Source organism: Oryza glaberrima, chromosome 3 (assembly GCF_000147395.1).
Source record: "Oryza glaberrima chromosome 3, OglaRS2, whole genome shotgun sequence".
Classification (NCBI taxonomy): domain Eukaryota; kingdom Viridiplantae; phylum Streptophyta; class Magnoliopsida; order Poales; family Poaceae; genus Oryza; species Oryza glaberrima.
In genome coordinates this window covers 33,106,115-33,118,697 of record NC_068328.1, presented here as the reverse complement: position 1 = coordinate 33,118,697, position 12,583 = coordinate 33,106,115, and the positions used below count along the sequence as shown (strand labels likewise).

Sequence of the window (12,583 nt, the reverse complement as noted above, 5' to 3'; positions counted from 1 at the left end):
TACACACACTAATAAAACACTAATACAACGTACTCCATTTACGAGGCCACGCTGTGCCATTTGCCAATCAATTAATCAACCAAAAGAAACATTCCCCAACCCATCCTGTTGGATTAAACAAGCGCCCCAACTAGCAAATTCGCCGATCTCCAGGTGCACCAAAACACTCGCTCTCGCCTTGACCAAAGCCCACATCGCGCAGGCGCAGTGCATGCACCAGCTTTAACCTGGCGCCAATGGCGAACGCACCGCACCGCGAGACAAGTACGTGTCACCCCCTTGGCGCCAATGGACAAAACCACACCCGGCCCCATCGCTTCCCCCCCTCCATGCCCATCTCCCGCCATATAATACGCGCGCACATACTCCATGACACGACGCACCACCTCAGCTCGCCAGCAGCAACCACGGCGGCGCTTCGGATGCACGGCGGCGGAGCCTCCACGACGACCACCGCCATCGCCGCCGCGCGGGTAGCACATGTTGCATGAGCAGCACGCGCCGCCGCCGCAGCCGGAGCCGGAGGTTTCGCTACAGCTGTCGGCGCCCGCCACCGCCGCCGACGATGTCGCTGCAGGCGGCGACGAGGAGGTCACCGTCGTCACCACGTACCGCGACATCCACCCTCTGACGCCGCCGTCGCCGACGACGACGACGCCACCCACGCGGCTCGGGTCCGCCGCGTACTCGTGGGACACGGCCAGCAGCCACCGGTCCGTGTCGTCCGAGGAGCAGTTCATGACGATGAGCCGGGAGTTCACGGCCATGGTCGCCGCCGGGACGACCATGCAGACTGGCCCCAACGACGGCAACAACGGCGGTGACCAGCTCACCAGCATCGGCGAGGACGAGCTGGAGGAGACCAACCCGCTGGCAATTGTGCCGGACAGCCACCCGATCGCCACGCCGGCCAGGAGCAGGGCGTCCCAGCTGGAGGTTGTCCCCGCGGCAGGGCCATCGGCGCCGGCGCCGCCGGTGGAGGCGAGGCAGGTGAAGAAGGAGGAGGTGGAGACGAAGGTGTCGGCGTGGCAGACGGCGGAGGTGGCCAAGATCAACAACCGGTTCAAGAGGGAGGAGGTTGTCATCAACGGGTGGGAGACCGAGCAGGTCGAGAAAGCATCCGCATGGCTCAAGAAGATCGAGGTAACTCAATAACTGATTATGAATTTATTTATGACTCTCAAGTTTGCAGATTTTTCATCTAATTCTTGTTGTCCGTTTAGGCTTTGCAAAAATCTGAAATTATAGCTGATAGATTTTGATTCCGAGCAAAGGGAATCCAACTTTGTTCTTGGTGAATAACTCAAAGCAGAGTAGCAGGGTATCTGTTCTTGCAAGAAAATGTTCAGAGTAGCACTAGTACTATCTATCCTTTTTGGGTGTAGGCATGCGACATCAGATGAGTTAACCACTACTCAATCATGCAACGTTAGGAGAGCGGTCTTTGTCAGAATCCAGCTTTTAAAAGCCTTTTTTTTTCTCTCTCCATTACATGCTCTGCAAATCATGCTTTTGCATAGTGCAGTTTTATCTTTTAGAAAGCATATCTGATTACTGAATAGTGCTTAGCAGCAACTGCTATGTACTCCAAAATGTTACTCACGTAGGTGTTCTTGATGACTGAACAACTAACGCAGAGAAAGCTGGACGAGCAGCGCGCCAAGGCGCTGGAGAGGACGCAGAACGACATCGCGAAGGCGCGGCGCAAGGCGGAGGAGAAGAGGGCGTCGGCGGAGGCGAAGAGAGGCCTCAAGCTCGCCAAGGTGCTCGAGCTCGCCAACTTCATGAAGGCTGTTGGGAGGGTGCCTACCAAGCGATCCTTCTTCTAGCTTCCTGCAGCCAGCCTCTGCAAACCTTCGATCTTGATCGATCTGCTGCTGCTCTGTTTTTTTCAGTGCCTTTTGTGTGCTGGATTAATCTAGCTGCCGTTCTTCGTGTGATGTTTGCTTAGCTGTGCGCATCCGAGAACCTAATTGTAAAAAAGATTTTAAAACAAGTTGTATATTTGCTGTTGCTGCTGTTGCCCTCTGCTGCTTGTGATCACAGAGTGGCCCTTGTTTTTCCCCTGGCTTGTATTATCCATACGGCATAAATGGTTTGTTTGCTCAAATCTTGCAAACATTCAGTTCGACACTAGTACTAGCACTTCATTTTTCTTCAGCTCTCCATGGATCAATCTAGCTCAATTTCTCAAAGCAATGGTACCAAATCAATTCGATTACTGTGAGTACTACGTGTGGACATTGGATGTCAATCTCAATCATCACGATGACTGATGGACGTTGGACGGCAACCTCGAGAGAGAGACGGAGAAAGGGAGCACTCGCCCTGAGCTACACGTCAGTAGGTTTCGCCCTTTTCCTCATGATAACGCCATTGAAATTTTTTTAAAGATGAATTCGATACAGGGAATGAGGAGGAGGCATGAAAGAGATTGGTGGGATTTGACCGGGGATAATTAACGGAACCGGGGGAGATTAGCGTCGGCAAGAGTAGACGAGGGAATATGGCATCTTCTTCTTCTTCCTCGCGAGCCGCGGCCGTCAGCATCAACAATGGCGGGGGTGCCACGCGGCGGGGTCCGTCTCGCTGGCATATCCGCCGGAGTCCAGACCGATTTGATGGCGACGGCCACTTTATAGGGGCTAGTTTGACACGGGTTCAGCTTTAGCTCCATTTATTTTGATTTCTGAAGCTACTAATCAAACAGTTTCAGCTTCACTTAAAACAGAATGGAAATTGGCTGAAGCGCTCTCATAAAATTAAATAGAGAAATTGAGTTAAGTTTAGACTGTTTTATAATTTACTTCATATCCAACTCCTATAGTTAAATTTAGGGTCTGTTTATATTACTACCAAAATCAGATTTTCTAAAATTTGGCATTGCTAAATTTTTGGTAAGTTGGCAGTATCGCCAAAATTTTGGTAGAACGGAATAAATATGTTGTGCCAAAATTTTCTATGTATTACTAATATTTGATAACAAACTAAATACAGCGATAAATTTATCAATTTTAACAAGCAATTGTATAGTTTAAAATGACACCAATCTAAACTGACCCTTCGAAGTTGAAATTTTACCAAACGGGCCATTTCTTGTTGTCCTTATCCAGATTCTTGAGGAACGGGCCGTGGGCTAGGCCTCGTTGTCCGACAGAGAATTTCTTGGCCCGATAAAAATGAGAATATTTTCATGGGCCGGTGAGGTGGCCCAAAATAGATTAGCCAACCGGACCCGGCAAAAGTTGTCACACTTGTGTTACTTGGTTTGAAATGTCTAATCTCGAATGTCCCCGATATGTATTTCTAATCTCGCATTTAGATGACCACACTTGTTCACATTTCTTCACATTCATTTTATCGTGTTATTTTTTAATAATCATGACGTGTAAGAAATAAGGGAATATCTTTTGAGGAATTAAAAGAGTTTCTTATATATACACACACTAATCCTTTGTTCTAAAATAGAAACTTTCTAGGTAATTTAGCATATATTAGAACTAAATGAGAAAATATTTTGATGTAACGATAAGTTTAAGATAGTTGAGTGATGGGACAAACAAATGTTGATGATACAGAACGGAAGAAGCATACAAAGGTCATCATAGCTTTTCACTCGATTTTTTTCTACAAAATTTTTCAAAAAGTGAGTGCGACGATAATGAAATGAGCCGGAATGGAAGTCATGGTCAAGGCTGAGATGCAGTCGCGTCCGTCAGATCCTGGATCAGGCGGCGGATATCTCTCCACGACGACCCGTTCTCGCCGACCGCCACGCGCGCGCTCTCCGCCAGCGCCGTCGCCATGGCCGCCGCCCTCTCCCTCCGCCCGCCGCCGCCCGCCATGAATCCGGCCACCGCCCGCGCGATCACGCCGGCGGGCACGGTCTCCGCCTCGCGCGCCCTCACGCCGCGCTTCCCGCCGCCGTCCTCCCAGACGCGCGCGCCGAACGCGGCCACCTCGGTGACCAGCCGCTCGTTGATGAATTGCTCGAACACCAGCGGCCATGTCAGCGCCGGCACGCCGGCCGCCGCCGCCTCCAGCACCGAGTTCCACCCGCAGTGGGTCACGAACGCGCCCACCGACGGGTGGGCCAGCACCGCCAGCTGCGGGGCCCACCCGCGGACCACCATGCCGCGCCCCTCCATGCGCCGCTCCCATCCCTCCGGCGCCCACCGCTCGCCGCCGCCGTCGCCGGAGTCGGAGCGGATCACCCACAGGAATGGCTGGTTCGAGGCCTCGAGCCCCAGCGCGAGTTCGCGAGTTTGTGTCACTGAGAAATGGGCCCAGCTCCCGAAGCAGACGTACACCACGGACTGGCTCGGCTTGGTGGACAACCACCTAAGGCAGTCCACGTCGCCGTCGCCGCCGCGGCGCACGGCGGCGGCGGCGGCGCGCGATGGCTGGCTGACGGGGCCGACGAAGTAGGCGCGGCGCGCGTCGACGCGGCTGAACTCGTCGCAGTAGGGTGCCTCGAGCGCGGCGAAGGTGTTGACCACGACGCCGAAGCCGGCGAGCTGGGACGCCTTGATGCGGTCCCACGACATGGAGAGGTGGTCGTCCTGGACCAGGAAGTCCGGGAGCTCGGACACCGGGATGGTGATCTCCCTGCCCCCGGGCATCCCCGGCACGGTCACCGGCGGGCCGTCGGCGCCTCCCCGGACGATGTCGGGGCGGACGGCGACGAGGTTGTTCATGGCGAGCTGCGGGAACACGCCGACGGGATTGAACGTGAGGCGCGGGACGCCGAGCTCGGCGGCGACGCCGGTGGCCCACCAGAACGGCACGTCGGCGACGATGGCGTCGGGGCGGTGGTGCCGGAGCAGCGACTCGTGGGCGGGCCGCGACAGGTCGACGGCGCGGTACACCCTCCAGGCGTCGTGCGCGGCGGCGGCGCCGAGGCACTCGACGCCGCGGGCCAGGCCGACGTCGGGGAACGGGTAGCAGACGACGCGCACGGCGGCGTTCCCGGTGATCGTGGCGGCGATGGCGGCGGCGTTGGCCGGCGTCACCGCCATCGTCGCCTCCACCTCCACGGCATCAGTGCTCGCCGCCGCCATGAGGCACGCGAGGTCGGTCATGGGGATGAGGTGGCCACGCGCGAAGAATGGGAGGAAGAACACCCTCAGCCGCCGCCTCCCGCCATGTCCGTCCGCCGTGGCGGCGGCCATGGATACAATTGGCAAGAGCTAGTGAATCCTCGGGGGCTCAGGACACCAGATCGATCAGGGCGTTTTTCCTCTCGACGTCCAGTGCATCAACCGCGCGCGCCCCCCGTGCATGCGTGGTCGCGTGGATGGCGGGAACGTTGCGTCGAGGACTCGTGGACGCATGCGTGGGACACTATCCTAAACTGTCGAGGAGACAACTATCGTTGTTTGCGTACCATATGTATGTGGTGTATGATCATGAGATTGTCATTTCAGCACTACTTTGTTGATGCTCCTGTTACAGATTTGCAGTCTTTCGCTGAGTGTAAACTGATTAGCATTACCGTGGCGGAATCAGTTTATCTAATTTAAACTTATAGATTTGACACATGCATTTACATTTATGGCTGATTATTCTTTAAGAGGTAGACAATATATTTATCGACAACGGTGCGCTCATGGTGACTTTATCAATTTTAAAATATACGGGGCCCCATCTTTCAAATGTATTCATATGGATAGGGTGTGCGCGGATCCGTTTATAAGTACGAGTGTTTATATGTGTTCATATGGATGTGATTACGAGATACTTTCTTGGTTGAGTTCATATCACTAGTGTAACGATTGCTCGCACCTAGGCTTCTCAGATTGCCACAGTATTTTTTTCCTTCCATCATAAATATCTTATGTTTTGGATAAAATTAGTCAAGCTTTTGATATTTTGATCACAAATACTCCATTCGTTTCAGGTTATAAGACGTTTTGACTTTGATCAAAGTCAAACTGTTTTAAGTTTGACCAAGTTTGTAGAAAAAAATAGTAACATTTTCAACCCAAGACAAATTTATTATGATAATATATTCAATTATTGATTTGATAGAATTAATTTAGTATTATAAATATTACTATATTTGTCATGAACTTAGTCAAACTTAAAACAGCTTGACTTTGACCAAAGTCAAAAATATCTTATAACCTAAAACGGAGGGAGTAGTTTCGTATAAAATACTTATAGTTTAAAGGAAAGAAAAATGGTGTGCCGTAAATTTTATTTCAAAAATACGATCATAGCATTATAAACTCCTTATATTTTACAAACCATTTGTTTTAATGCAAAACTAACGGTCAAAGTTTTAAACATTTAACACAATTTGCTTTTAAAAACACGAATACATATACTTCACCCGTCAAAAAACCCAATTCTATATTGTATTCAGGTTCAAACGTTTTTTTAGAATGGAGTACTATGCGAGAGGAGTGCTCTGTTTTTTCCTTTTTAAGAACAGAGTACTGCGATACAGGCTGCGTGCAGTTGGCATTTGTGTCTATCACAACTTCACAAGCTGTCCACCCTTTCTCACTGACAGTAGGCCCCACGGTCCCCACACGCCCATCCCGGTCACACTTTCTGTCTGCATGCGACCACGGTCCAGCCGACGCGCACTCCGCCCGTCACTGCCAGGTGGGCCCCACCCCCAGCTCACCTCATCCGTCACTTCACTTCACTCCTCTCCCCGAACCCCGTGGAGTAATCAAAACCCCAGCAACAACCCAACCATCTCATCTCAAATGCACGCCAAAAATCTCGAAATTGTACGGGGGTTTTAATTACCAATCAACCGCTAAACCCCGGAGTAGAGTAGAGTGATACGCGAGCGGATTCGATTCACTTCACGCTCACGCTTGCGGTTTCCTCATCCTCGCTGGTGCCACGTCCTTTTCTTGTCCCGTTTGATTCTTGCAAGCCTCCTCATCCAGCTTGTGCTGCTAGCTACGAGGTCGGCTTTGGCGGTGGCGGGGGGCGCCTTGAATCCGAGGCGATTTGGTGTCTGACTGATTGATTTGCCTCACTTGGGGTGGGGAGGGGGGGGGGGGGGGGGGGTGTTGGGGTTTCTTGGTTTCATCGGGGCGGCCGCGGAATGCGGTGAATTGGCGGGAGTCCGTTCGTGGAGACACTTTCTTGGCCGTGAGTTCTTGGTTCGTGCGCCATGGACGGCGGCGGCGACGGTGCGGTGAGTCGCATTTTCGGGGGGAAAGATTCAAAGATTGGTTAATTTGTTGCGTGGATGTTTGGGTTGGTCTGAGCTCTGAAGCTTTTGCCTTTGTTTGTTTGTTTCGTTTGGTGTTGTTGTATGCGCGGCGAAGAAATCGGGGAAGCATGGCCATGTCTGCCAGATCTGCGGCGACGGCGTGGGCACGGCGGCGGACGGCGAGCTCTTCACCGCCTGCGACGTCTGCGGGTTCCCGGTGTGCCGGCCATGCTACGAGTACGAGCGCAAGGACGGCAGCCAGGCGTGCCCGCAGTGCAAGACCAAGTACAAGCGCCACAAGGGTATAAGTTGCACATTATCCATTCATCCTTCTCTTGGATTTCACCTAAATACTTCATCTTTGGTTAAGAACAGCTACATTGGACTGAACATCTCGTGAACCCAATCAGGTTGTTGCATATTGCATTTAGACAATAATAGTAGAGAAGATATATATATGCTTAGTGAATATGCTGAGTTAATAACACAGAGTCCTGTTCTTTAGTGAGCTGTATTCGAAGTTGGTAGTGACCAGTGACAACATAATTTCTTTCCTGTATGGGTTATTTCCATTGAGAGAAGCAAATGTGAGTGAATTTGTTGAGCTTAACAAGATATTTAATCTTTGCTTCAGGGAGCCCGCCGATACTTGGGGATGAAAGCGATGATGTTGATGCGGATGATGCTAGTGATGTGAACTATCCAACATCCGGCAACCAGGACCATAAGCACAAGATTGCCGAGAGGATGCTCACCTGGCGCATGAACTCTGGGAGGAATGATGATATTGTCCATTCTAAGTATGATAGTGGTGAGATTGGTCATCCCAAGTATGACAGTGGTGAAATCCCTCGCGTATATATCCCATCGCTCACTCACAGCCAGGTTTGTTAGAATTTTTGTTGATAGCGTGAAGTCGTTAACCCTTCAGGGTATGTGCAAAGATTGAACTAATATTTAGTTTCTTCCTCTCGATTAATTTTATAGATCTCAGGTGAAATTCCTGGAGCGTCCCCTGATCATATGATGTCTCCCGTTGGGAACATTGGCAGACGTGGGCATCCATTTCCCTATGTGAACCATTCACGTAAGTTTATCTATCATCAAGATCTCATGTTTCGTTGCATCGACTGGGAAAATTTAATTATTCTTTGTTGCTCAACAGCAAACCCATCAAGGGAGTTTTCTGGTAGCCTTGGCAATGTTGCATGGAAAGAGAGAGTAGATGGCTGGAAAATGAAGGATAAAGGTGCAATTCCCATGGCTAATGGTACTAGCATTGCTCCTTCAGAAGGTCGTGGGGTTGGTGACATTGATGCATCTACTGACTATAACATGGAGGACGCCTTACTGTGAGTTCTGATATGCTTTTGTCCACCGTTAGTCATCTATGAATTCTACCAGTAATTAATATTCCTTGTATCTGGTGTACTAACTTGCACTAGTTTGTACTTGGAAGAACATAGGAAAAATTCTTGCATAATTCGAAATATAATTATTTTGTGTTTACAAGTATACCTTGCTATTAAGCAAGGCAATATGCACATTTAATGGATCAGATTCTAAATGGTTGCACATCTCTGAACCTTATAATGCGGTCTTATCATATAGCTTGCCACTATAAATGTTGTGCTATCTGTATTACAGGAATGATGAAACACGCCAACCTCTATCGAGAAAAGTGCCAATTTCGTCATCCAGAATAAATCCGTACAGGATGGTTATTGTGCTCCGATTGATTGTCCTATGTATATTCTTGCACTACCGTATCACAAATCCTGTGCGTAATGCATACCCGCTATGGTTGCTCTCTGTCATATGTGAGATTTGGTTTGCTCTATCCTGGATTCTGGATCAGTTCCCCAAGTGGTCCCCAATCAACCGTGAAACTTACCTTGATAGGCTGGCTTTAAGGTGATGTACAATATTTACCTCTGATACACCATTCCTGCGTTAGCACTGTAGTACTGATTACTGACAATAACAAAATATCACTTGCACTCTCAGGTATGACCGGGAAGGTGAACCATCTCAATTGGCTCCTGTTGACATTTTTGTCAGTACTGTGGATCCTATGAAAGAACCTCCTCTTGTCACTGCCAATACTGTGCTCTCCATCCTTGCTGTGGATTACCCTGTTGATAAGGTATCTTGCTATGTGTCTGATGATGGAGCTGCAATGTTAACATTTGATGCGCTTGCTGAGACTTCAGAATTTGCTAGAAAATGGGTACCGTTCTGTAAGAAGTACAGCATAGAACCCAGAGCTCCAGAGTGGTACTTTGCACAGAAAATTGATTACTTGAAAGACAAAGTTCAGGCTTCTTTTGTTAAAGATCGTCGTGCCATGAAGGTAAATTTGGTTTATATGTGTGTACTTTTTTGTTGTTTTTTTTTTGGTGTAATCTCGCATTAATGTCTGTTGCAAAACCAAAATCCAGAGGGAATATGAAGAATTTAAAGTTCGTGTTAATGCTCTCGTCGCCAAGGCACAGAAAGTTCCTGAGGAAGGATGGATTATGCAAGATGGCACACCTTGGCCTGGTAACAATACCAGAGACCATCCTGGAATGATTCAGGTAAATATCACTTAGATATTGCCATTGTGGTGTGGTTATTGATCCAGCAATTTTCTTACTCTTGACATCTGGTCATGCTCAGGTTTTCCTTGGTCATAGTGGAGGCCTTGATACCGAAGGCAATGAGCTTCCTCGTTTGGTCTATGTGTCTCGTGAGAAACGTCCTGGATTCCAACACCATAAAAAGGCTGGTGCTATGAATGCACTTGTGAGTAGCAGCTAGAGTGGTGTTGCTTAAGTGAGAAGTATCTTGTTTAATTCATTTACTTGATATGTGGAATTTGAAACTGCAGGTTCGTGTATCAGCTGTCCTTACTAATGGACAATACTTGTTGAATCTTGACTGTGATCACTACATCAACAATAGCAAAGCTCTCCGAGAGGCTATGTGCTTCCTTATGGATCCAAACCTAGGAAGGCGTGTCTGTTATGTCCAATTCCCTCAGAGGTTTGACGGTATCGATAGAAATGATCGATATGCAAACAGGAACACCGTGTTTTTCGATGTAAGCTTGGTTCCCTTTAAGATTCTTGGACGCTTCACTTCACGTTTTAGCAAACATCAATAACTGTTGATGGATCAGCAATATTTATGTTTCTATGTGATGGATTTGAACATTTCTGGAGTTTGTCAAGTAACTTATCTGCATTTCTGCTTGCTGCAGATTAATTTGAGAGGTCTCGATGGTCTCCAAGGACCAGTTTATGTGGGAACCGGTTGTGTGTTCAACAGAACAGCTCTTTATGGTTATGAACCCCCCATTAAGCAGAAGAAGCCAGGTTACTTCTCTTCGCTTTGTGGGGGACGAAAGAAGACAAAAAAGTCGAAGGAGAAGAGCACGGAAAAGAAAAAGTCACACAAACATGTGGACAGTTCTGTGCCAGTTTTTAATCTTGAAGATATAGAGGAAGGGATTGAAGGTACCATCGAGTCTGGTTTTTGTTCAATTACATGTTTTGCTCTTAGATTTTTAGTGATATTTGGCCACCACCATTGCATTGCACCCCACAACTTTTTTCGCAGTATTTCTGTATATGCTTAGGAAGGGAGGGACACTAGGCTTAACTTTTCTCTTACACTATATATTTGACCTGGCACATCATTTTTGTGGCAGGTTCTGGATTTGATGATGAGAAATCACTACTGATGTCTCAAATGAGCTTAGAGAAAAGATTTGGTCAATCTAGTGTTTTTGTAGCCTCCACTCTGATGGAATATGGTGGTGTTCCTCAATCCGCAACTCCAGAATCTCTTCTGAAAGAGGCCATACATGTTATCAGCTGTGGCTATGAAGACAAAAGTGACTGGGGAACTGAGGTAATAAAGCTATGGCATTCATGCTCTGCATTACATGCTACTAGCCTACCAGTACAAATTATACAATGTAACAGAAAATGTCGAGATATCAAGTGGTCTTTCTTGTACAAAATTAAGGACGCAATTTGATTTCTGTTCTGATTCGCACAAGTACTTCTGAGTTCATGCGAAGAAACTTGACTAAATTGGCATCTCCTCTCAGTTGCCATTATAACTTTGTTTATGATGCTATGTGACTTGCAGATTGGATGGATCTATGGTTCTGTTACAGAAGATATTCTCACTGGATTCAAGATGCATGCACGTGGCTGGCGGTCAATCTACTGCATGCCTAAGCGACCAGCATTCAAGGGGTCTGCCCCAATTAATCTTTCGGATCGTCTGAACCAGGTGCTTCGGTGGGCTCTTGGTTCTGTGGAAATTCTTTTTAGCAGGCATTGTCCCATATGGTATGGGTACGGAGGACGGCTTAAGTTCCTGGAGAGATTTGCTTACATCAACACCACTATTTATCCACTCACATCGATTCCACTCCTCTTGTACTGCATATTGCCAGCTATCTGTCTTCTCACTGGGAAGTTCATCATACCAGAGGTAAATATGTAGAATTGTTTTTCCTCTTCTGCAGACGAAATCGCAGAACAGCATGTGCTGACTGACTTATTTTGGACTGCAGATTAGCAACTTTGCGAGTATTTGGTTTATCTCTCTCTTTCTGTCAATCTTTGCTACTGGTATCCTTGAGATGAGGTGGAGTGGTGTTGGCATCGATGAATGGTGGAGGAATGAGCAGTTTTGGGTTATTGGAGGTATTTCCGCTCATCTATTTGCGGTCTTCCAGGGTCTGCTGAAGGTGCTTGCTGGAATTGATACCAGCTTCACTGTCACCTCAAAGGCCTCTGATGAAGAAGGCGATTTCGCTGAGCTCTACATGTTCAAGTGGACAACCCTTCTGATCCCACCGACCACTATTTTGATCATCAACCTGGTCGGTGTTGTTGCTGGTATCTCCTACGCTATCAACAGTGGCTACCAGTCATGGGGTCCGCTCTTTGGGAAGCTCTTCTTTGCCTTCTGGGTGATTGTCCACCTGTACCCCTTCCTTAAGGGTCTCATGGGTCGGCAGAACCGTACACCGACCATTGTTGTTGTTTGGGCCATCCTCCTTGCATCGATCTTCTCCTTGCTGTGGGTTCGTATCGATCCATTCACCACCCGTGTCACAGGCCCTGATACCCAAAAATGTGGTATCAACTGCTAGGAGTGAGCAAGATAGTAGGCAAAGAATCGCCAGTTTGCTATCCATTCTGTTGTGTAAGTTATTAGTGGATGACTCTATATAGTCTACTGTAAGATCTTAGCTGCCGGAATGCTTGTTATGTATTAAGGAGTAGTAAGTGGTACCTTGCTGTTCATCTGTTGATAATTAAGTTAGTAGAACTACTTTGCTGAAAAATGCCTGACAACATTCTGCTGCACTTAATGGGAATATGAAATCAATGTTGC

The 12,583-nt window shown here is 48.2% G+C and overlaps 3 protein-coding genes across 3 annotated transcripts; 2 read left to right on the top strand and 1 right to left on the bottom strand.

Moving 5' to 3' along the window:
- Window positions 1–307: 307 nt before the first annotated feature.
- On the top strand, window positions 308–2,131 carry LOC127767538 (remorin 4.1-like). Its single transcript, XM_052292907.1, has 2 exons — window positions 308–1,143; window positions 1,638–2,131. The coding sequence occupies exons 1-2, from the start codon at window positions 481–483 to the stop codon at window positions 1,827–1,829; spliced, it is 855 nt and encodes a 284-aa protein (XP_052148867.1). The 5' UTR covers window positions 308–480; the 3' UTR covers window positions 1,830–2,131.
- A 1,397-nt stretch (window positions 2,132–3,528) lies between these two features.
- On the bottom strand, window positions 3,529–5,358 carry LOC127767537 (UDP-glucose flavonoid 3-O-glucosyltransferase 7-like). Its single transcript, XM_052292904.1, has one exon. It carries the CDS (start codon window positions 5,169–5,171, stop codon window positions 3,690–3,692), a length of 1,482 nt encoding a protein of 493 aa, XP_052148864.1. The 5' UTR covers window positions 5,172–5,358; the 3' UTR covers window positions 3,529–3,689.
- Window positions 5,359–7,024: 1,666 nt separating this feature from the next.
- LOC127766211 (probable cellulose synthase A catalytic subunit 2 [UDP-forming]) lies at window positions 7,025–12,523 on the top strand. The gene is made up of 14 exons (XM_052291294.1): window positions 7,025–7,162; window positions 7,296–7,482; window positions 7,815–8,065; window positions 8,168–8,267; window positions 8,346–8,532; window positions 8,828–9,094; window positions 9,188–9,533; window positions 9,622–9,759; window positions 9,842–9,967; window positions 10,053–10,265; window positions 10,425–10,680; window positions 10,875–11,077; window positions 11,321–11,671; window positions 11,754–12,523. Exons 1-14 carry the CDS (start codon window positions 7,139–7,141, stop codon window positions 12,336–12,338), a joined length of 3,234 nt encoding a protein of 1,077 aa, XP_052147254.1. The 5' UTR covers window positions 7,025–7,138; the 3' UTR covers window positions 12,339–12,523.
- The last annotated feature ends 60 nt before the right edge of the window (window positions 12,524–12,583 follow it).

Excerpts from the sequence above, each read along its gene's own strand:
- LOC127767537 (XM_052292904.1), bottom strand. The coding sequence starts at position 5,171 with ATGGCCGCCGCCACGGCGGACGGACATGGCGGGAGGCGGCGGCTGAGG.
- LOC127766211 (XM_052291294.1), top strand. The coding sequence starts at position 7,139 with ATGGACGGCGGCGGCGACGGTGCG. Across the intron at positions 7,163-7,295 it reads ACGGCGGCGGCGACGGTGCG|AAATCGGGGAAGCATGGCCA; the intron begins GTGAGTCGCATT and ends TGCGCGGCGAAG. Across the intron at positions 8,066-8,167 it reads CATCGCTCACTCACAGCCAG|ATCTCAGGTGAAATTCCTGG; the intron begins GTTTGTTAGAAT and ends TTAATTTTATAG.
- LOC127767538 (XM_052292907.1), top strand. The coding sequence starts at position 481 with ATGTTGCATGAGCAGCACGCGCCGCCGCCGCAGCCGGAGCCGGAGGTT. Across the intron at positions 1,144-1,637 it reads CATGGCTCAAGAAGATCGAG|AGAAAGCTGGACGAGCAGCG; the intron begins GTAACTCAATAA and ends CAACTAACGCAG.